General features: G+C 37.5%; 1 protein-coding gene across 3 annotated transcripts in view; it reads left to right on the plus strand.

The window, feature by feature from the left end:
* The window catches only part of NME7 (NME/NM23 family member 7), a 262,404-nt gene that overhangs the window by 125,334 nt on the left and 114,646 nt on the right, over window positions 1-22,424 (plus strand). For all 3 annotated transcript variants that reach the window (XM_040451736.1, XM_040451737.1, XM_040451738.1), the window contains 2 exons: window positions 2,050-2,118; window positions 11,431-11,532. In XM_040451736.1, coding sequence (XP_040307670.1) covers window positions 2,050-2,118; window positions 11,431-11,532 — 171 coding nt within the window. The remainder of the gene's footprint in view (window positions 1-2,049; window positions 2,119-11,430; window positions 11,533-22,424) is intronic.

Below are 22,424 nucleotides of genomic sequence, written 5' to 3' on the forward strand. Positions count from 1 at the left end.
TTTCTTTCTTTCTTTCTTTCTTTCTTTCTTTCTTTCTTTCTTTCTTTTTAATTTTAATGTTTGTTTTTGAGAGAGAGAGAGAGGAGGGGCAGAGAGAGGGAGACATGGAATCTGAAGCAGCCTCCAGGCTCTGAGCTGTCAGCATAGAGCCTGATGCGGGGCTTGAACTCACAAACTGTGAGATCCTAACCTGAGCTGAAGTTGGAGGCTTAACCGACAGAACCACTCAGGTGCCCCGGGAAGCTCTGTTTCTGAATCATGGGTCAGCTGCCCTCTAGACTCGTGGGTCTGCCGGTCAGCGAGAACATTATTGTTTGCCTCAGTGGATTATTTTACAAATCAAATGAAAATTAAAATAAATTGCAAATTAAATTAAAATAACCCTACACAATGCCTCATGGAATTTCCAATACAAAATATAAGTATTTAAATTATATATTCTGTTATTATTTTGTTATATTAAAAATTCAACAAGTTGTGGGAATGTAGGCTAAAACACTGAAATCGAAACAAAATTCACTGACTGTTATAGTTATGTTGCCTATGAAATAAATCCTCCCAGTGTGAATTATTGCCTGGGCAGGCAGAAATTTCTTAGTGATCTGTATTTTTGGCAACAATAAAGAAACAAAATAGGGAAGAAAATAAAATTGTAAATTCTATTTTTTTTAAGTTTATTTATTTTGAGAGAGAGGGCGGGGGAGGGAGGGAAGGAGGGAGAAGGAGAGAGAAAGTGCACAAGCAGAGGAGGGACAGAGAGAGAGGAAGAGAGAGAATCCCAAGCAGGGTTCCTGCTGACAGGACAGAGCCCGACACAGGACTCCATCCCACAAACCATGAGATCATGACCTGAGCCGAAATCAAGAGTTAGAAGCTTAACTGACTGAGCCACCCAGGTGCCCCTAAAATTTTATTTTTTTAATTTATTTTTTTAATTTATTTTTTTTAACATTTGTTTTTGAGACAGAGAGAGACACAGCATGAACGGGGGAGGGGCAGAGAGAGAGGGAGACACAGAATCGGAAGCAGGCTCCAGGCTCTGAGCCATCAGCCCAGAGCCCGACGCGGGGCTCGAACTCACGGACCGCGAGATCGTGACCTGACTGAAGTCAGACGCTTAACCGACTGAGCCACCCAGGCGCCCCGCCCCTAAAATTTTAAATTCTGAGCCAATTTAAAAAAAAAATTAAGGTCTTAGTTCTTGAGACCCTAGGACTTATTTTTTGTTTATTATTTATTTTGACTGTTACTGTCAGTGCAGAGCCTGACCCGGTGCTTGATCCCATGAACTGGGAGATCATGACCTGAGCCTAAATCAACCGTTGGATGTTTAACCGACTGAGCCACTCAGGTGCCCCAACACTAGAACTTAATGAAATTTTATTTTTAATTAAATTTGAATCCAGCCTGGATAAGAAAGAGTCTTTATAGATTTATCTTATAAGCATTCTCTTACAATTCGGTTTGAATTTCAATTTCCAGATGACTCGTGTAAATGCTAAGTAGGGATTTTTCTAAATGTTTGGGAGAAAAGGGTACTATTTTTGGCCGCTGCAAAATTGGAAGTACATTGCATTAGTAATAGTTCTGCTTCTGCTCATCTATCAGTAAACAACATGACACTGTATATAAATTTTTTCGTGTGCATGGAGAATGAGGCTTTATTCAAAGAGAGGTATAGTGTAGTGGCTAGGGGCATGACAGGTGAGGTCAGACTGCTTGAGATGGAACACACAGATCTGAAGGTTACATAACCCTTATGTACATCGTGTGACTTATGTCATGGGGTTGTTGAGGGGATTAAATGAGATGATGGCGTGCAGGTCCTAGAACAATATTTGATATATCAAGTGCTCAATAAATGTTACGCATTTTTATCATTGATGAGTTTATCTTCAACGACACTTTTTCAGAGTATTTAATTTGCACAAGGTTTAGATTTGAAAGAAAATACATCCAGGAGGTCTTAAGTGTTGAGTTCTAAGCGTGGCACATTTTGCGTCCTTTTATTGGTTGACTTTTGTTCTGTTTTGTTTTGTTTCAATATAGTTCAACATGGATCGAGTTAACGTTGAAGAGTTTTATGAAGTTTATAAAGGAGTAGTGTCTGAGTATAATGTAAGTATCAAAGCGAATGTGAGGCATTGGTACTGAAAACATTTTGTGTATCTTAAATGTTGGGGATCTCATCTGAAATCTATTCATACTCATGAAGGTATTTACAAGTCCACCAGTTGCTAGCTGATCATATCCAGTGACTGAGGCGTTCTTATCCCTGAGAGCCACTGGATCAGCTATTAAAATATCATGTTGTTTCATTTATGAAACAAAAATATACAGGCGTGCAAGAAAATCACAAAAGACCTTGCTGGCATAGTGACACCCTTAAATGTTATCTATGAAGTTAATAATATTCTCAGGGTAGAAGACTCTCCAGGATGCTTTAGAAAGTTAAAAGCAAATAGTTCTTAATGGTACAGTATAACTCCACAGCAGTATTTAACATCCATTTTAATGGTATAAATGCAGGTAGAATCATCCGAAAATATGGCTGAGACTGAAGAAGTATATTTATTTTATTTTTATTCTTTTAAGTTTATTAATTTATTTTGAGAGAGAGAAAGAGAGGGGGAGGGCCAGAGAGAGAAGGAGACAGAGAGAATCCCAGGCAGGCTGTGCCCTGTCAGTGTATAGCCCAATGTGGGGCTCGAACTCACAAACCGTGAGATCATGACCTGAGTCAAAATCCAGAGGCTGATGCTTCATTGACTGAGCCACCCAGGTGCCCCTGAAGAAATACTTATTTTTCTGGGAAAGCCTTTATCTTTCCTTCTATTCTGAATGACAGCCTTGTTGGACAAAGGATTCTTGGCTGCATATTTTTCCTGTTCGGCACATTTAATCCCTTCTGCCCTGCCAAGTTTCAGTGGACAGGTCTGCTACTACCCTTGTGTGTGCACCCTTGTAGGTTAAGGACGGTTGGTCTCTGGCTGCTTTCAGAATTCTCTCTTTAGCTTTGTAGTTTGCCAATTTCACTATGATATGTCATGGTGTTGACCTGTTCCTGTTGATTTGGAAGGGAGTTCTCTGTGCCTCGTGGACTTGGATGCCTGTTTCCTTCCCCAGACTAGGGAAGTTCTCAGCTATAATTTGTTCAAATAAACCTTTTGTCCCTGTCTCTTGCTTTTCTTCTGGAATTCCTATGATATGGATATTGTTTGGTTTCATGGAATCACTTAGCACTTTAAATTTTTTTTTAAAGTTTATTTTTGAGAGAGAGAGAGAGACAGAGTGCGAGCAGGGGAGGGGCAGAGAGAGAGGGAGACACAGAATCTGATGCAGGCTCTAGGCTCTGAGCTGTCAGCACAGAGCCCGATGTGGGCCTCAAACTCATGAACCATGAGATCATGACCTGAGCCGAAGTCGGACACTTAACTGGGTGAGCCACCCAGGTGCCCCTGGAATCACTTAGCTCTTTGATTCTCCCCTTGTGATCTAGTAATTTCCTTTCCCTCTGTTTTTTGGCTTCGTCATTTTCCATAATTTTATCTTCTATTTCACTTGTTCTCTACTCTGCTTCTTCCGTCCTCACTGTCACTGTACTAGTTAATTTTGCATCTCATTTATAGCATTTCTTTTTATTTTTTAATTTTTTTTAATGTTTTTATTTGTTTTTGACAAGAAAGAGACAGAATGAGTGGGGGAGGGGTAGGGAGAGGGAGACACAGAATCTGAAGAAGGTTCCAGGCTCTGAGCTGTCAGCATAGAGCCTGATGCGGGGCTTGAACTCACAAGCCGTGAGATCATGACCCGAGCTGAAGTCGGACGCCTAACTGACTGAGCCACACAGGTGCATTATAGCATTTCTTTTTTTTTTTTTTTAATTTTTTTTTTAACATTTATTTATTTTTGAGACAGAGAGAGAGCATGAACAGGGGAGGGTCAGAGAAAGAGGGAGACACAGAATCTGAAACAGGCTCCCGTCTCTGAGCTGTCAGCACAGAGCCCAACGCGGGGCTCGAACCCATGGACCGCGAGATCATGACCTGAGCCGAAGGTGGATGCTTAACCGACTGAGCCACCCAGGCACCCCGCATTATAGCATTTCTTAATTCATCATGACTAGTTCTTAGATCCTTGACCTCTACAGCAAGACATTCCCTGGGGCCTACAATGCTGTTTTCAAGCCCAGCTATTAGTCCTACGACTGTTATGCTAAATTCTTGTTCAGATATATTGTTTGTATCTGTTTTGCACAAGCCTCTGGCTGTCATTTCTCCCTGAATTTTCTTTTGAGAATTCTTCCCTTTTGTCATCTTGGCTACGTTTCTGTCTTTTGCGTGTTTTAATAGCTTGTTACATATCCTGCACCTGAGAGTACTACTATATTAAAAAGGGGTCACACACTGTCCAGGGCCTGGCACTTCAGGAAGTGTTTTTCGTGTATGTTGCGTTCACTCTGTTGTTGCATTTTTGCTGCTCTTTCCCGCTGGTCGGTTGTCTGCAGAGCTCTTCCTTGCGTGTAGTGGTGGGGTGTTCGGACCTTCAGCCAGGTGTGCTTTGATTTGTTTGTTGAAGTAACCGTGGAAGAAACGTAAAAAGTCAGGGGGAACCTGATCCCAAACAAGAAGAAAAATCAAAGGGGAGAAAAGAGGGCGAAACAGAGAATCAGCTAAATCCAGAGAAAGAGAAAGGAAAATAAAAAAGAATAAGAGAGAGAAAAGGTGTAAAAAGAATAGAGTGAAAGTGCCGGCTACCCAGCTTCCCTCCGGACAAAGTTGCAAGCAGTTGAAACCTCCGGGTTTCGGCTCCCAAGAATTCTATTCTATTGCAGAATAGAAACTGGCACTGTCCATATTCTCGCTCCCCAGTCTGTGGTTCGGAGAGGTTTTCCTGTTGTGCTAACTTGATACTTCAGTTTCACAGCCCTCCTCTCTCTCTCCCTTTTTGTCTCTCCAAAGAAGGGGTTCCCTCCCCTCTGTGCCTACTCCGTTTTATCTCCCCCAGTTCACGTACCCTCCCTCCCTCCCACCAAGCTGTCTCCCTCCGTGTGTGGAAATGCTTTTGCCGCTCTGCAGGTTGATTTCCTGGGGGTTTCTGGGGGTTCTGACCTCAGTACAGCTCTGCTTGAGGGACAAGGGAAATCCCGGTCCCCCTACTTCTCCGCCCTTTGAACTCCGCCCCTCCTCTGAAGAAATAATATTTAAAAGGTGTTTAGAGGGCAATGAAATACATTCGTGAAAACAAATGACTATGTTCAAGTAAGCCAAGTATTGTTCTTGAAAATAACACATCATAGATATTTTATCAAAATTAGTTTCCTTCCCCTCTGTATCAAATCATCTTAGATTTATTTGTGCTAGTGGACTGCCTCCTGACCTAGGTTCCTTTAAAGAGAATTTTGACTTTTTTTTTTTTTTGCATAAAGGTTACTATTCCTGACAATGAGACTAGATTCCCTTCTTCTCCCCTTCTCTATGACTCTTCCTTTCGACTGACCTTAAAAAGGAAAAATGCACTGGTTTGAACCTTTGTCTTATTTAGTCCTACAGAGTAAAGACCAATTGTGAAATAAATTTCGTGTTCAGCATACTGGTGGTTTCCACCCTGATTGAGAGGAGCCAGAGTAGTTTTCCTTCTTTTATAGCTTACTGACTCTAACCTTAATCTTACCTGCTTCTTCATTTTAGAGTTATGGTCCGTCCTTCCTTCCTTCCTTCACAAGCAAGCACCTGCAAACCTTCTTTTGTTTGTTCAATTTTTACTTTAAAAATATGATTGAAAACCTCTACCTTCCTTAATCCGTGTTATATTATAGCTTTATATAAGATAAATTGTATATGAGATAAACTCATGGAGACATATCCCCTGATCCTGAGTTATATTATCATACACTATCACACAGTATTGAATTTGGTAACAAATAGTTGAGGACACTAGTAGTCTGTGTACCTACCTCAGGTGGGCCACATTTCCCTTTGGGAAATAACTTAAAAAAAAAACCCTCATCTAACTTTAATGTCTCCTATATTGTGCTTTAAAATACTACGCATGTAATTTATGTTTTACGTAATATATACTCGTGGAGTTTTTTTGATTTTGGGATTTGGGAGTTAAAAATAAAAACATCACTGGGTGGAGGTGACACCCCTAAGAAATCAGGAATTTAAGTGACAGTAGCAATATCATACTTTAATGTCAAGATATCCCAGAATAATTGGTGTTGATGCTTTCTTCTGTCTGATATTTTCAGGAGTATATTCTCTATAATTACTATTTAAATCTTATAATATTAATAACAGATCCTGCTTAAGAAAAGGATATATGGGCTGTTTGGTAGAAAAAAACTACATTATTTCAGAGTAATTAATAGCCTCGTGAGTCATTTTTAGTAATGCTTATCATCTTTTATTCAGCTTGAAATGATTTATTCAGTGTAAAAGAAATATTTCAAATCATAATTGGTTTGTAGTTGTCTCTTAATGGGAAAATGGGGTGTCTACGTGAACCAGAACATTATCCAGGTATCTTTAAGAGATGTTCTGTACTTATAGGATATAAAATTTTATTGCAACTAAGGAGAGCTCTTTCTTTGAAAATGTTATCCAGAGGGAAATAAGGATGTTTTTATTCAAGGAATATTTTATTGACGTAAATAATCGGGCGGTATATTATCTCTACTGCTTTTAAAGTTCTTTTCCCACTTAAAATTCTGTTTTGTTCAAAGTGTAAGGGTCTGGATCCATACACTGCAAATGCATATGGTTGCGGTATCTTTCACTGCTTAATTTGGGACACCAAAAATTGGCTAGCAAATCCTGAGTGTCACTTGTTATTGTGACAATTGTATATCCCATCAAAACTCTTAGTTCTCATGACCGTTAATATTCGGAGCTTGAGTTTAAGTTCAAGGAAGAGGTAAATTTTTAAATGCTGCATAGTACTATGTGTCTCTTAACTTTAGGAGGTTTATCTAATTCAGAAAGAAGAGCCTATAAAAGTAATCTTAAGAGGCAACCTAAAGGGACAGAAACAGGTGATTTGATTCTTACTCTGTCTTTTCGCATAACACTTTACCCTGCTTGTCTTCAGATTCGTGTTTTAAAATAAATGATAAGACCTCTAAGGTCATAACAGCAAGTCCATTCATTTTATTAGCCTAAACTTAAAGATTTGTGGGTGAAATGGTCCTCTTAAATGTAGGATATACAGTGTGAAATAGGACGACATCACTGACATTGTACCAGATACTATACATGAGTTCTAGGGGTTCCCACATTCCTTGCTTCAAACTGTGTATAGACTTTTCTTATCTCAAAATTCAGTGCAACCAACTTTCAGCTTTCTGAACTCAATTCCCTTCTCACCAAAAACTTGTGGAGTCAGATGCTAGGTTCAAATGCCAGTCTACCAGTTGTGTGGCCTTAGACAAGGTATTTGCCTTCTTTAAGCCTTAGTTTACCCATCTATAACATGGAAATAATTCTATTATGTACTTTATGAGATTGCTGTGATAATTAAATGAAAAAAAATCCCGTGAAGGAGTTTCACATATTGAGAGTACTGAGAGAGTATTAGCTGTTTTGTTATTACTATCGCTATTATTGTATTTGACATAATTCCTTACAGTAGATTCGGTGTTGATCATTTATACTTGCATTTGCTGCGTCAGCATTTACAAACACAAAAAAGTGATAATTCCTATCTTATTGTATCATCACGATCCACTTATTTACTACATAGACTGTCTACTATGTGCCAAACAATGTGTTCGATGCCAAGAATACAGAGATGAACAACAACAACAACAAAAGCACACTATCTGCATTTATGGAGCTTATGTTCTAGTGAGGATAGACATTAAATCACATGATCCCATCCTAAATACCTAAAGGACAGGAGTCAAAGGGCTGTGAAGGAAACAAGCATGTTCTTTTTTGTTTTTGTTAACTTTTTACTTAATTAAAAAACCTAGGTGACTTGAGAATTTTGTTGAGTCCATTTTGTTTTTTTAAGCAGCACATTATGCTTTTGATAGAGTCCTTTTTCCAACGTGTTTTTTCTTTCCATGTTGTGCATTTGCATAGCCCTTTATGTCTGTATTTTTAACGGTATCTGTGATTAACACTGAAAGGCAAGGAGAGACACAAATGAAAGAAAAGCAGGCAAAATTCACTCCTTTTCTTTCTGGATAACATATTCATGCTGTCTACTGCCCCTGCTGAGAACTTGGCCGTTGACATTTATTCATAGGCAGTACCTCAATGTCATGAGACAGAAGGTCAGACTCAACATAATTATCCATAAAAAGTCAATTACATATGACCTTTGTGAAATAGCAAAGTGACTTCAGGGGGATACATTTAGGGTTCTGTGTACCATCTTAATCGTGAAGCACTTCCCTCCTCTTTCAACTTCTGAAATTTCTATTAAGTATGATGACTGAGTTCCAATTAATATTTAAATAGTGTTCTGTAATAAATTACTTTTATTTTACTTTGTCATTATGTGCCGCGAACTCTCCACAATCTGGCCTCCTCTCTTATTTTCTCTAGTCTCCCTTTGCTCCTGATAGTCACGCACATCACCTGGACTTCTGCCTCAAAGTCTTTATATTTATTTTCATTTCTTCCTGAAGTATTATTCCCCATGTAGAGAAGAAAAGAACATTGATTGAGTGTTCCAGACACTGAGAGGCTCTTTTCTTTGATCATCTTTTTCATTATACCGCTTCATGTACAGATAAGAACCTTAAAACAGTATCCTTCCATTCCCCCTCTTCTTATGTGTTGTGGTTGTCCTACATTTTATTTCTATTATAAACCCTATAATGCATTTTTTAATATTTTTGCTTTAAATAAATATCTTGCACACCAACTAAAAAATATATTTGCCCACATGTTTACCATTGTTCTTGCAGATCCATATTTTTGTCTGGCATGATTTTTTTTCTATCTGAAGAACTTCCTTTAACATTTCTTACGGTATAGGGCTGCTGGTAGTGAATTCTGTCACATTTTTTCTGTTGGAAAAAGTTATTTTTCCTTCATTTGTGAGAAATATCTTCCCACCTGGGTATAGAATTATAGATTGACAGATTTTTGTTGTCATTTATGTCCTTAGCTTTGTTCTACTGTTCTATGTCTTTTTTTTTTTTTTTTTTGGTTGTTTTTAAAGGCTTTTTTGTTACTGAGATTTTTGGTTTTTTGGTTTTAGCCAATTTAATTATCGTCTTACTGTACTTTGCATTTATTCTTGGACTCTGTTGCACCTTTTTGGCTTATGATTTTCATCAAATTTGAGTATTTTTTAGCAATTCTCGGAATAGTTATTCATCACCCCTCCTTTTCTTCTGGGAATCCAGTTTATATATGCATATGTTAGCATGTCATTGAAAAAAATTATTGTGGGATATTTGTATCCATTCTTCTATTTCTCTGTGCTTGCCTTTTCTGTTTTTAATTTTAGAGAAAGAGAAAGCACCTGAGCACGGGAGAGGGGCAGAAAGAGAGATTGAATCTCAAGCAGGCTCCATGCTCAGTGTGGAGCCCAAAGCAGGGCTCAATCCCACAACCCTGGCATCATGACCGGAGCCGAAATCAAGAGTTGGATGTTCAACTAATTGAACCACCCCCCTCTGTGCTTGCTTTTGAATAGTTGGTGTTGCATTTCCTTATATTTATTGTCCTTCTGTTGTATTTTATTTTGTCCTTCCCATTCAGTGTATTTAATTCAGATGTAGTTTTTATCTCTAGAAGTCCCATTTGGGTTCTTTTTTTTATTTTTTTTAAGTGTATTTGATAAAGTGTTACATTAGTTTCAGGTGCACAGCCTAGCGATTCAGTAGGCTACTCTTTGGGTCTTTTTAATGTTGATTTTCTCTGCATGATGTCCATGTTTTCTTCCTGTAATTTGAGCAGATAGAGCCTATTTACATTAGCTGTTTTAACATTCTTATGTAACCAACATCATTTCTGTCATTGTTGGATCTGTATCAATTCATCGAGTTTTCTTCTAATGATGGTTCACATTTTCTTCTTTGTATGCCTGGTAATTTTTATTGGATACTGGATGATGTGCAGTTTATAGTGTTACATGCATGGTAGGTATGTCATATTCCTTGGAAGAGTATTTGATGTAGTTTGGGCACTCACTATGTTACTTGGGATCAGTCTGACCCTTTCAAGACTTGCTTTTAAGCTTTAGAGGATGGATACAGAGCATTCCATATGTAAGGCCAACTGTTACGGTGCAGTACCCTTCTGAGGACTCTACCCGATGCCCTGTGTATCGTGTGAGGGCTTTCCAGTCTGGCTGATGGAAATGCAAAGTCTTCTCAGCCTTGTGCTGTCTCTCTGGATGGTTTCACTTACTGCTTCTGGTAGTTCTCAGCCTTGGCTGGTTTCCTCTACACATGTACAGACTCTTAGCCAAAAACTCAGGTGAACTTCTCTGCAGATCCCAATAGCTTACTCTTCCGTAGTTCTCCCACCTCCTCTAGTGGTCTGTCCTCACATTCTAGCTGCAGTGGCCTCCCTGAATTCCAGTCTTTATCTCTTCTTCTTAGTGAGAGTGTTGGGCTCTGTTGTGTTTCCTCTCCCTGTCGCATTGTCTGGAAACTTCCTCCAAGCAGAAAGATGGGCAGTCATGTGGCTTACTTCATTTGATTCCCCTGTCTCAGGGGTCATACTGTGCTGCCTGTCACCTAGTTTTTGAAAACTGTTGTTTCTACATACTAATTTCTAGATGTTTACTATGAGATCTAGTCTCCGTTTTCTTCATTTCTGAACATGATTATGATTTTTGAAAGCGTCTTTGGAAGAAACACTTTGGCATTTGTATCCTTAGAAATGTTCATTCGAGGGGTGCCTGGGTGGCTTAGTTAAGCGTCCGAATATTGATCTTGGCTCAGGTCACGATCTCACAGTTTGTGGGTCCGAGCCCCATGTCACGCTATGCTGCTGATGGCATGGAGGCTGCTTGGGATTATGTCTCTCCCTCTCTCTGCCCCTCTCCCTCCCTCCCTCCTTCTCTCTCTCTCTCTCTCTCTCTCTCTCTCTCTCTGTCTCTCTCAAAAATAAATCAATAAACTTAAAAAAAAAGAAAGAAATGTCCATTCAACAGAACTCTATTTAAGAGGAGGTACCCTTTAGAAGGAAGAGGTATGAGAAGACCATTTCAATTAATGAAAGTGCCAACTGGTAAAGCAGTACATTAAAATGATGTTAGTAGGTAGGAATGGAGATGAAGGAATATACCTAAAACACATTTTTTGCAGGAAAAATGGACAAAACCTGGGAGCTTTTGGCATGTGGGATTCATGAGAATTCACAGATAACTAAGATTTTAAGATTTGGAATAGTGGTGCAATTGAAGGAGGAGGAGTAAGGGATCATTAAATTTTACTAACTTTTACATTACATGTCATAGGAGATGGTGACAGAAATGTATTCCGGCCCTTGTGTAGCACTGGAGATTCAACAGAATAATCCTACAAAGACATTTCGAGAATTCTGTGGACCAGCTGATCCTGTAAGTTAGTGTTTAAAATGTTAATCAAATTTGTTCTATTCGGTAGCTAAATATATCAACAGTCTTGATTAAATTTCTTCTTTACAAGAGATAATACCAAAATGACTACATCAGACAGATTTTTATTCAAACTAGCGTTCTGGAGAATTTTTTAATATAATAATCCAAGAAAAAAGTGAATTTTTTATTAGCCTCGTGACAGTATAAAATGAGCAGAAACCTTTACTGTGGCATTTTCTTTTATTGTGTCTTCTTGCTAAATTGTCTAGAAAAGTGAATTTATCAAGCACTCTGATAGAACTTATCTAAGATATTAATTGTCCTTTGACATAGGGAGGCTCTAAATAAAGCTCTCAGTGTGAAGAATATTGATATGGTGGCCTCATAACCAGATGCATAAATATGAGCAGTGGGGCTTATATGAAACTTGATATTCTCTAGTGTCCTTTTCATTTTGCTTTGGGTTTCCTTCATATGGATGTTGGGTGGCAAGAGGGGTGAAGAGGAGGGAGATGGGGGCTGAAAAACAGAAGTAGCATTAGAATACACATGAGAAATCTCCATGCAGATGATAAAGGCCGAGTAGGATTATGGGAAGCATTACTGATTTTCAACACTGTAATTTAAATGTATTCTCTTTATTTTATTTTCACTTATAAATAGTTTATTGAAGATGAGCATCCAATTCAGTTTAATCCAGACAGCATTTATTGAGTTCCCTTAGATGTAGGACGGCAAGTTAACAGCACCTATTGAGAAGTCAACTTGTGTAAGAGTGCTTGCTAGATTTTCCCTGGAGGGGAAAGCAGTCCACCCATTCTCAGAGATCAAAGAGCACACACATGATGATCTTTTAGAACACTTGCGAAGAAACATACAAATAAGGACTAAAATATTGTTAGTTCAGGTAAAACGCAAATGTTGAGGGATTGTTGAGTAAAGGAGCAGATAGAGGAAACAAGGTAGCAAATGCTGGTAGAGATGAGTGAGAGATGAGTAGCCTTAAAAACCAGGTTAAAATTGTGGATTCTGTGTAAGTGGAATCCCATGTAGTAAGAAACAGCAATTCCTTATATTTAGCTTAATTTTGAGTGTATGGAGTCGTTCCCTTGACTCCATTGGAAGTCAATTGGAAGGCGTTAAAGGTAGGGGCTCTAGAAACAGTTAAGAGCAGACCTGATGACATCATTAGAGAAAGAGGTGGCAGGACCTACTATATGTCTTTTCAGGGAGAAGGAAGAATAGAAGTAAGTAATCCATGTGGTTGTGAAAGAGTGATTATTAAAACGTGATTCTGACGTAGAGGACATTAAGAGAAAAGGGTGATGATGTTGAGTGTTTATTGATGCTTAATCATAAGACATTAGAAAGAGATACTTTTTGGTCATATGAATGAATAGACCTTGGTGTTCGCCATTTTTGTATCCGATTTCTGTTGGCCAAGACGGCTTTTTGTTTATTGATTCTTTAAGATAATTAAAATGGTGAGTTGAACGGCTGACTGAACATATGAGCGAATTAAAGAGGTAACTAGAACAGAAGGAGAATGAGATGTTTGTTCTTTCCGTCATTCAGTATTTACTGAATCTGTGCTAGTATTTGTGAACATAAAGATAGGAGTCTCAAAGAGCTTACAGTTTATGAGTGGACAGTATATGAAGTGGCTACTTTCCATGTTCTGTGCCAATTGTAGTGTTAGATGCTTGCACTATGTACGACGGAGCCCAGAATATTAGCACCTAGCTCAGCCTGGAATGGGCAAGGATGGATTCTCCTCTTGAGGCTCAGAGTCTTGAATTATATACTAAGTGTAAGTGCAGGGTTTTAAGCAAGATCATATGCTTTTGATCTCTCTCTGTATATATATGTATACGTATATCATATATACGTATACATATACATATATACACATACACACATATGTCTCATCAGAAAAAATACCATTAGTGGTTATAGTCAAACCATTTTAGGGGCAATAAAATGGCTCTTCCAGTTTGTTCCCAGGCTTTGGTTTATTTTCTTCTTCTCCTCCTCCCTTTCTTTCTCCCTCTTCTCCCACCCCTCCAACAAAATTGTAAGCATTGAATGCTCACGGCATTGAATGCCGGTCACTCTGCTAGGTGCTACTCTAGGTTTGTAGAGATGATCAAATAAACGCAGTGCTTATCTTTGAGGAACTTACGGTCTAGTTTTAGGAGGTGGAATTGATGAACGGCAGTCTCACTTCAAGCTGCCAGTGTGCCAATCTACTCAGGTACTGTATTACATTGAAATAATTTAGAAACTCATTTCGTCACTGCACAGTCATTTCCACATCTAAAGAGAGACTGTGGGTTATGACACATGTAAATATAATTAGTGTGTAGGGAAAATGCCAGGTATGTCATGGCCATGCAATGAATACTTGACAGATTAATAAAAGACTGGCTGTATTTTTGTGCATACCTAACATCTGGTATTAACTCATTATTTAAAGAAGAATTTTTGTTTTGAGAGAGAGACAAAGCACGCACACGAACAGAAGAGGGGCAGAGAGGGATAGAGGGAGAAAAAAATCTTAATTCAGCCCCCTCCCTGTGAGGAGCCCCACAAGAGGCTCAATCTCACAACTGTGAGATCATCATCTGAGCTGAAATCAAGAGTCAGCACTTAAACGACGCCCACCTGCCCCTAAAAATATTTCATCTACTCAAGTGGGTTCTTTTTCTCTTTATTCCTTTTTAAGATGTAGAACTACTTTGTAAGTTGATTCAAAAGAAGGTTTAGCCTTATAGTGACCATTAGGCCACTCTGTCACTGTCTATGTTATAGATTGACATCACTTTCATCATTGATGTCTGCACTGTTGGCAGATTCTTTCTCTTATAGCTGGAAGGAAGCGCACATTGTGTACGAACAGAATGTCTTCCAGTCTGTCTAGAAGTGGTCTGAAAGAAGGGGGTGGTTTATAAGACAGTTCCCTGGTGGGGAGGGGTATATTAGGCTTTCCATTTTTATTTATTTACTCTATCAAAAATAAGAGAGAAATGAAATTTATTAAAATTTCCTGTACGGATTGATAAGAGTACATGTATATAATCTATTAAAAATACATGTTTTGACGTATTTACGTAGTTTAACGATAAGGGTGCTTGAAAAATGTTGGAGTCTACTGCGCAGAAAGGAAAAAAGATCACAACGTGTTTCTTTGTCGTGAGAGAAACATTCACTCACCACACCATCATCTGCAAAAAATCCATCTCCTTAGGCAGAAAACCTAAGATTTGCCTCTGGAGGAGGTTTTGATTGCACCTGCCCAAGAATTTCACTGTTGAGTAGCTTTGCAGTTTTCCTGCTGAGCCATCAGGACACTGAAAGAGCCACCAAAGAAGTGGTAAATTATCTGGAAAAACTGTGCAGAATATATTTGTTCTTGGGCTGATGGGGATGACGAGCCAAATACGCTTGCATAGGTAGGTCTTGCTTTATGAAAAAATATGTTTGTAAAATATTTTATGTAAAGGATCCTGTTTCAGAAAATCTGAATTTTTGGTCAGGTGATTATCTATCTTCAGGGGCTTTGAAAACATTATCCCATGACCTGGCTGAATTAAGAGTCAGATATTTGGGGGGTGCCTGGGTGGTTCAGTCGGTTGAGCATCTGACTCTTGATTTTGGCTCAGGTCATGATCCCAGGGGTGTGGGATCGAGCCCCACATTGGACTCCGTGCTGAGCTGGGAGCCTGCTTGGGATTCTCTCTCACTCTGCCCCTTCCCCTGATTCATGCTGTCTCTGTCTCAGTCAATCAACCAATCAAATATTTTCTCACACAAAAAGTGGCTTTTTAAAATTTGATGATATTTTCCATTCATTTGATTGTCACAGTGGTCTTTCACCGGCTATTGAGTAGCCTTTACTGCTTTTCGGATTAAAGTCAAAGTATCCTGATAGTTTGAAATGCAGTTCTTTTTCCATGAATGTGCAGGGACTTGTGGTAGACTTGCAAGAGAAATGCTTGGGAGTCAAAGTCTGTCGCTTCTGTTACCTATTGACCTTCTGGTCACATTCCTTTATTCATTGAAGGCTGGGAACCCCTGATTATATAGTCTTTCTCTTCATCCCAGTTCTTATCATCAGATTGGCACAAGAACATCCATGTGAAAGATTCACCCAGTACTTGGCCTGAGAGCTGAATGGACAACTTCTGTCAATTATCTTTTATCATTCTGCTTCCCAGTTTTCTGGGAATAGACCATGCTCTATTTTTTGTTGACATCCAGAGCAGAGACACGTCTTCGAACTTAATCTCTATTATAGTAATGTCTGCCGTAGCTTTCTGGATTCCTTGGCCTCTTGATCCTCTTCCCAGTGTCCCTTTGACTTGACTGAAACTTCTAGGCTGTAGACCCTTCCATTTTCTGACACTGTAATGCCACTTTCTGACTTCCTTCTCTGTTCAACCTAGACTCCATTGTTCATACCTTTGCCCTTTTTATAGCATTCTCAGGGTCTTTACTCTCTTGTCCTTTGTCCACACTCCAAAAACCCCAAACTTAGATCCACTCAAGCATGTGCCTACCTCATTCTTATACATGCACTGAATGGTCTGGTAGATGAATGTTATACTGTTGTATAGACTCTTGTTTATGTAAAGTATGATCTCCAAACAAAGCTGGGCCGATTACTGTCCTCTGGAAATCTTTTTCTGTCCTTCTTTCTGCTAATTCTCAAAATAGCAATGTTAAACCTCCATTATTTTCCTCAGCCCTCTTACAATTCAGCCTCCTCTCCATAAAAAGATAGCATTATCTTCTATTTCACAGAGAAAAGTATGGTTATTGAATATGATCTCTTAAATTTCTGCCTTCACACCATTTATTTCTGAACTCACGCTCATTCTTCATTCTAGTTCCAAGGAAGTGTGTTTTCCTTCTCTGTTGAAACTTTCCACTTTATCCTTTTTCTCGTATCTTTCCTTGAAGACTTTGCCCTATTCTTCTGAATTTGTATTTTGCAAATAATATTTTTATTGTGAGTATAAAAGTAATACATGGCCATTACGGAAAAATTAGGAGTGAAATAAAGTTTGGTGAAGGAAATGTGGCCCATAATATTATCACTAAGAGTTAGCAATTTCATAAATAAAATTTGGATCAAAGTGTGTATAATGTTTTGTAGTTCATGATACCCTAAATAGTACTGAGCTTTCTCTCATGTCATTAAACATTCTTTAATGATATGATTTTACTAGATTGGTTATATGTCATTTTATGGTGTAAAATAATTTTTACAAAATAATACTTACGATAGGAGTCCAATTTCATTTTCCTGTGTGATATTCCTTTTTGCTTAACATCATTTCTTAAAAACACAATCCTTTCCTTACTGGGTATTCTTGGCTTCTCTGTCAAATATTAGTTGACCATATATATGAGGATTTGTTTCTGTGCTCTAGATTCTTTCCATTGATCTGTGTGTCTGTTTTTGTGCCAGTACCATACTGTTTTGATTACGATAGTTTTGTAGTAGAGTTTGAAATCAGGGAATGTGATGATTCCAGCTTTGTTTTTCTTTCTTAAAATTGGTTTAGTCAATTAGAGCCTTTTGTGATTCTGTACAAATTTTGGGGTTTTTTTTCTATTTCTGTGAAAAATGTTATTGGAATTTTAATAGAAATTGCATTTAATGTATAGATGGGTTTGGGTAATATGGACATTTAAACAATATTCATCCTTTCAATCCATCAACATGGGATATCTTTCCATTTGCTTGTGTCGCCTTCTGTTTCTTTCATCAAAGTCTTACAGTTCTCAGTATGCAGATCGTTTACCTCCTTGGTTAAATTTATTCATAAGTATTTTATTGTTTTTGATGCTTATGTTGACATAAGATTGTTTTCATATATTATTGTTACTGTGTAGAAATGCAATTGATTTTTGTATGTTTATTTTTGTACCCTGTAACTTTGCTGCATTTATTATTTCTAACAGTTTTTTTGGTGCAGTCTTTAAGATTTTCATATATTGGATCATAACATATCTACAAACAAAGACAGTTTTATGTCTTTTTTTCTAATTTTGCTGCCTTTTTTACCTAATTGCTCTGGCTAGGATGTCAATTACTGTGTTGTATAGGAGTGGTAAGATTGGGCACCCTTGTTCTATTTCTTATATAAGAGAAGGCTTGCCATATATGACCTTTACTATGTTGAGGTACATTCCTACCATATGAAAATTTTTGAGAGTTTTTAATCATAAAAGGAAGTTATATTTTGTCACCTATTTTTCTCCATTTGTTGAGATGTTCATGTGATTTTTTTTCTTTTACTCTGTTAATGTGTATCACATTTATTGACTGGTGTATATTGAACCATCCTTGCATCCTAGGTATAAATTCCACTTGATCATGGTGTGTAATTGTTTTAATGTGGTGTTGAATTCAGTTAGCTAATATTTAGTTGAAAATGTTTGCCTCCATATTTATCAGGGTTATTGGCCTGTAGTTTTCTTCTCTTGTAGTGTCATTACCTGGCTTTGGGATTGGGGTAATACTGTCTTCATATAATAAATTTGGGAGTAGTCCCTCCTCTTCAGTTTTTTAGAAAAGTTTGAGAAAGATTGGCATAATTCTTAAGTTTGGTATACCTTACCAGGGGAACCTATCTGGTCCTGGGCTTTTCTTGTTGGGAGATTTTTGATTTCTCATTCAATCTCCTTATTGGTTTCTTCAGATTTTCTGTTTCTTTATGATTCAGTCTTAGTAGGTTAGATATTTCCAGGAATTTATCGATTTCCTCTATATTGTCCAGTTTGTTGTCATATGATTATAATAGTTTATTTGATCCTTTATATTTCTTTGGTATAATATCTCTGCTTTTATTTCTGATTTTATTTATTTGAGTCATTCCTCTTTGTATTATGTTGAGATATGGTCCCTCTAGACTTACCTTATTGAGAGTTTTTATCATGAATGGATGTTGTACTTTTTCAAATGCTTTATCTGCATCTATTGAAATGATCATACATGGTTTTTATTCTTTCTCTTATTGACATGATGTATCACGTTGATTGATTTATGGATATTGAACCAGCCTTGCATTCTGGGAACAAATCCTACTTGGTCATGTGAATGATTTTTTAATATATTGTTGGATTCAGTTTGCTAGTATTTTGTGAGACTTTTCCATCTGTGTTCATCAGAGGTATTGGCCCCTGTAGTTCCTTTTTTTTTTTTTTTTTTGATAGGTTTTTCATCTGTTTTTGGTATCAGAGTAATTTTGGCTTCATAGAGTGAATTTGGAAGTTTTCTTTCCTTTTCTATTTTATGGAATAGTTTGAGAAGAATAGGTGTTAACTGTTACTTAAATGTTTGGTAGAATTCACCTATAAAGCCATCTGGTCCTGTACTTGTTTTTTGGGAGTTTTATGATTACAAATTTAATTTCATTGCTGGTAATTGGTCTGTTCAAATTTTCAGTTTCTTCTTGCTTTACTTTTGGTAGGTTATATGTTTCTAGGAATTTGTCCATTTCCTCTAGGTTGTGCAATTTGTTCGCATATAATTTCTCATAATATTCTCTTATAATTGTTTGCATTTCTGTGCTGTTGGTTGTTATTTCTCCTCTTTCATTTGTGATTTTGTTTACGTGAGTCATCTCTCTCTGTCTTCCTTTTTTTAAAAGTTTATTCAATTTTGAGAGCAAGAGAACAGGGGAGGGACAGAGAAAGCAGGTAAGAGAGAGTCTCAAGCAGGCTCCGCACTGTCAGCACAGAGCCTGACGCTGAGCTTTAACTCATAAACCATGAGATCATGACTTGAGTTGAAATCAAGTCAGATACTTAACCAACTGAGCCACCCAGGCACTGCCCCTCCAAAAAAACATATTTTTTTTTGATGAGTCTGGCTACAGGTTTATTGATTTTGTTGATATTTCCAAAGAACCAGCTCCTGGTTTCATTGATCTGTTCTATATATTTACTTCTATCTATCTATCTATGTATCTATGTATCTATCTATCTAATCTATCTATCTATCTATTTATGTTTATTTATTTTTTGAGAGAGAGAGAGAGAGAGAGAGAGAGAGAGAGAGAGAGAACGAGCATGGGAGGGGCAAAGAGATATGGGGAAAGAGGATCCAAAGCAGTTTTCATGCTGACAGCAGATAGCCCGATGTGGGGCTCGAGCTCATGAACCGCAAGATCATGACCTGAGCCGAAAAGTTGTAAGCTTAACTGACTGAGCCAGCCAGTCACCCCTATATCATTTATTTTCCTCTAATCTTTATTATTTCTTTCCTTCTGCTAACTTTGGCTATGTTTGTCCTTTTTCATTTCTATCTCCTTTAGGTGTAAGATTAGGTTGTTTATTTGAGACTTTTCTTGTTTTTGAAGTAGTCCTGTATTGCTATAAACTTCTGTCTTAGAACTACTTTCGCTGCATCTCAAAAATTTTAGACCATTGTGTTTTCTTTTGCATTTGTTTCCATGTAATTTTTGATTTCTTCTTTGATTTCTTGGTTGACCCAGTCATGGTTTACTAGCATGTTATTTTACTTCCATGTATTTGTGCTCTTTCCAGATTTTTTTTTGTGATTGATTATCAGTTTCATAACATTGTGGTCAGAAAACATGCATGATATGACTTCAGCCTTTTTGAATTTGTTGAGACTTGTTTTGTGGCCTAATATGCATTCTTTCTTGGAGAATATTCCATGTGCACCTGAAAAGTATGCGTATTTTGCTATTTTAGGATGGAATGTTCTGAATATGTCTGTGAAATCCATCTGGTCCATTGTGTCATTAAAAGCCACTGTTCGTTTGTTGATTTTCTGCTTGTAGGATCTGTTTGCCAATATAAGGGGAGTATCGAAGTCTTTACTATTGTATTACTGTCAAATATTTCCTTTATGTTTGTTTTATGTATTTGTGTGCTATCATGTTTGGTGCATACATATTTTCAATTGTTATATCTTCTTGTTGGATTGTCCCCTTTATTATGATATAGTGCTCTTCTTTATCTCTTGTTGCAGTCTTTGTTTTAAAGGCTATTTTGTCCAATACAAGCATTGCTACTCTGGCTTTCTTTTTATTTTTTTAATTTTTTTTATTATTTTATTATTTTTTTAATATATGAAATTTATTGTCAAATTGGTTTCCATACAACACCCAGTGCTCATCCCAAAAGATGCCCTCTTCAGTGCCCATCACCTCCCCTCCCCTCCCTCCCACCCCCCATCAACCCTCAGTTTGTTCTCAGTTTTTAATTCTCTTATGCTTTGGCTCTCTCCCACTGTAACCTCTTTTTTTTTTTCCTTCCTCTCCCCCATGGGTTTCTGTGAAGTTTCTCAGGATACACATAAGAGTGAAAACATCTGTCTTTTTTTTGACATCCATTTGCACGATAAGTGATTCTCCATCCCATCACTTTCAATCTCTAGGTGCCTTCCCATCTGAAATGAATCTCTTGTAGGCACATATAGATGGGTCTTGTTTTGCATGTTTGCTTTTTGTTTTGTTTTTTTTAATCCTTTCTGTCACCTTATGTCTTTTGATTTGAGCATTTTCATTCAAAGTAAGTATGATAGATATGTATTTATTAACATTTTATTTGTTTTGTGGTTCTTTTTGTAGTTTTTCTCTGATTGTTCTTTTGTTCTCTTTCATGGTTTGTTGGCTTTCTTTAGTAGTGATATACTTGGATTCCTTTCTCTTTATTTTTTGCATATCTGTTACTGATTTTTGATTTGTGATTACCATTCAGTTTGTATTTACTATCCTCTGCATCTAGCAGTCCATATTAAGTTCATGGCCGCTTATGTTTGATCACATTCTTTACACCTCTTTCCCCCACATCTTAAGTATATGGTGCCATATTTCACATCCTTTCATTTTGTGAATCCCTTGTGTGATTTTTACAGGTATATTTATTTTTGCCACTTCTAGATTTCCTACTTCTCATACTCTCACTTATGGTCTTTTCTTTCCCAAGGAAAGTGTCCCCTTTAACATTTTTGTAGGGCTTGTTTTCACTTGTCATGAATGAACTCTTAGTTTTTGTTTGTCTGTGAACCTCTTTATCTCCTTCTATTTTGAATGATAGCCTTGGTTGATAGAGTATTCTTAGCTGCAGATTCTGCTGGTGTGCAAAGTTTCTGCTGAAAAATTTGCTGAGGGTTTTATGGGTTTTCTCTTGTATATAACTGTCTTTTTTGCTGTTAAAAACATTTTTTTTTAATCACTTCTTTTTGCCACTTTAATCCTATGTGTCTTGGTATAGACCGCCTTGATTTTGTTGGGGGATCTGTGCCTCCTGGGTATGAATATCCATTTCTTTCCCCGCATTAGGGATGTTTTTAGCTATTATTTCTTTAAATGTACTTTCTATCCCTTTCCTCGCTCTCATTATTCTCAGATCTGTATAATATGAATGTTGTTATGCTTGGTGGAGTCACTGAGTTCTCTAACCCTATTCTCATTTTGCAGAATTGTTTTCTCTTATTAGTTCATCTTGGTTATTGTACATTACTCTGTCTTCTGGGTCATTAATTTGTTCCTGTTTCCTCTAGCCTGCTATTTTTTATCAAGTCTATTTTTTATTTCTTCATCTCTGGTTCTTTTTTTAATCTCTGTGTTAAGGGTCTCACTGATGTCTTCCACTCTTTTCTCAAGTCCAGTGAGTATTCTCACTGATGTCTTCCACTCTTTTCTCAAGTCCAGTGAGTATTCTCACTGATGTCTTCCACTCTTTTCTCAAGTCCAGTGAGTATCTTTGTGATTAGTACTGTAAATTCTCCACGAGGCATATTGCTTATGTTCATTTCACTTAGGTCTCTTGCTGTGGTTTTGTCTTGTTCTTTCATTTGGGACATATTCCTCTGTCTTCTCATTTTGTGTGTCTCTCTGTGTCTGTTT

The sequence above is a fragment of the Herpailurus yagouaroundi genome, unplaced genomic scaffold, assembly GCF_014898765.1.
Source record: "Herpailurus yagouaroundi ecotype Mexico unplaced genomic scaffold, PumYag 205, whole genome shotgun sequence".
NCBI classification, from domain to species: Eukaryota; Metazoa; Chordata; class Mammalia; order Carnivora; family Felidae; genus Herpailurus; species Herpailurus yagouaroundi.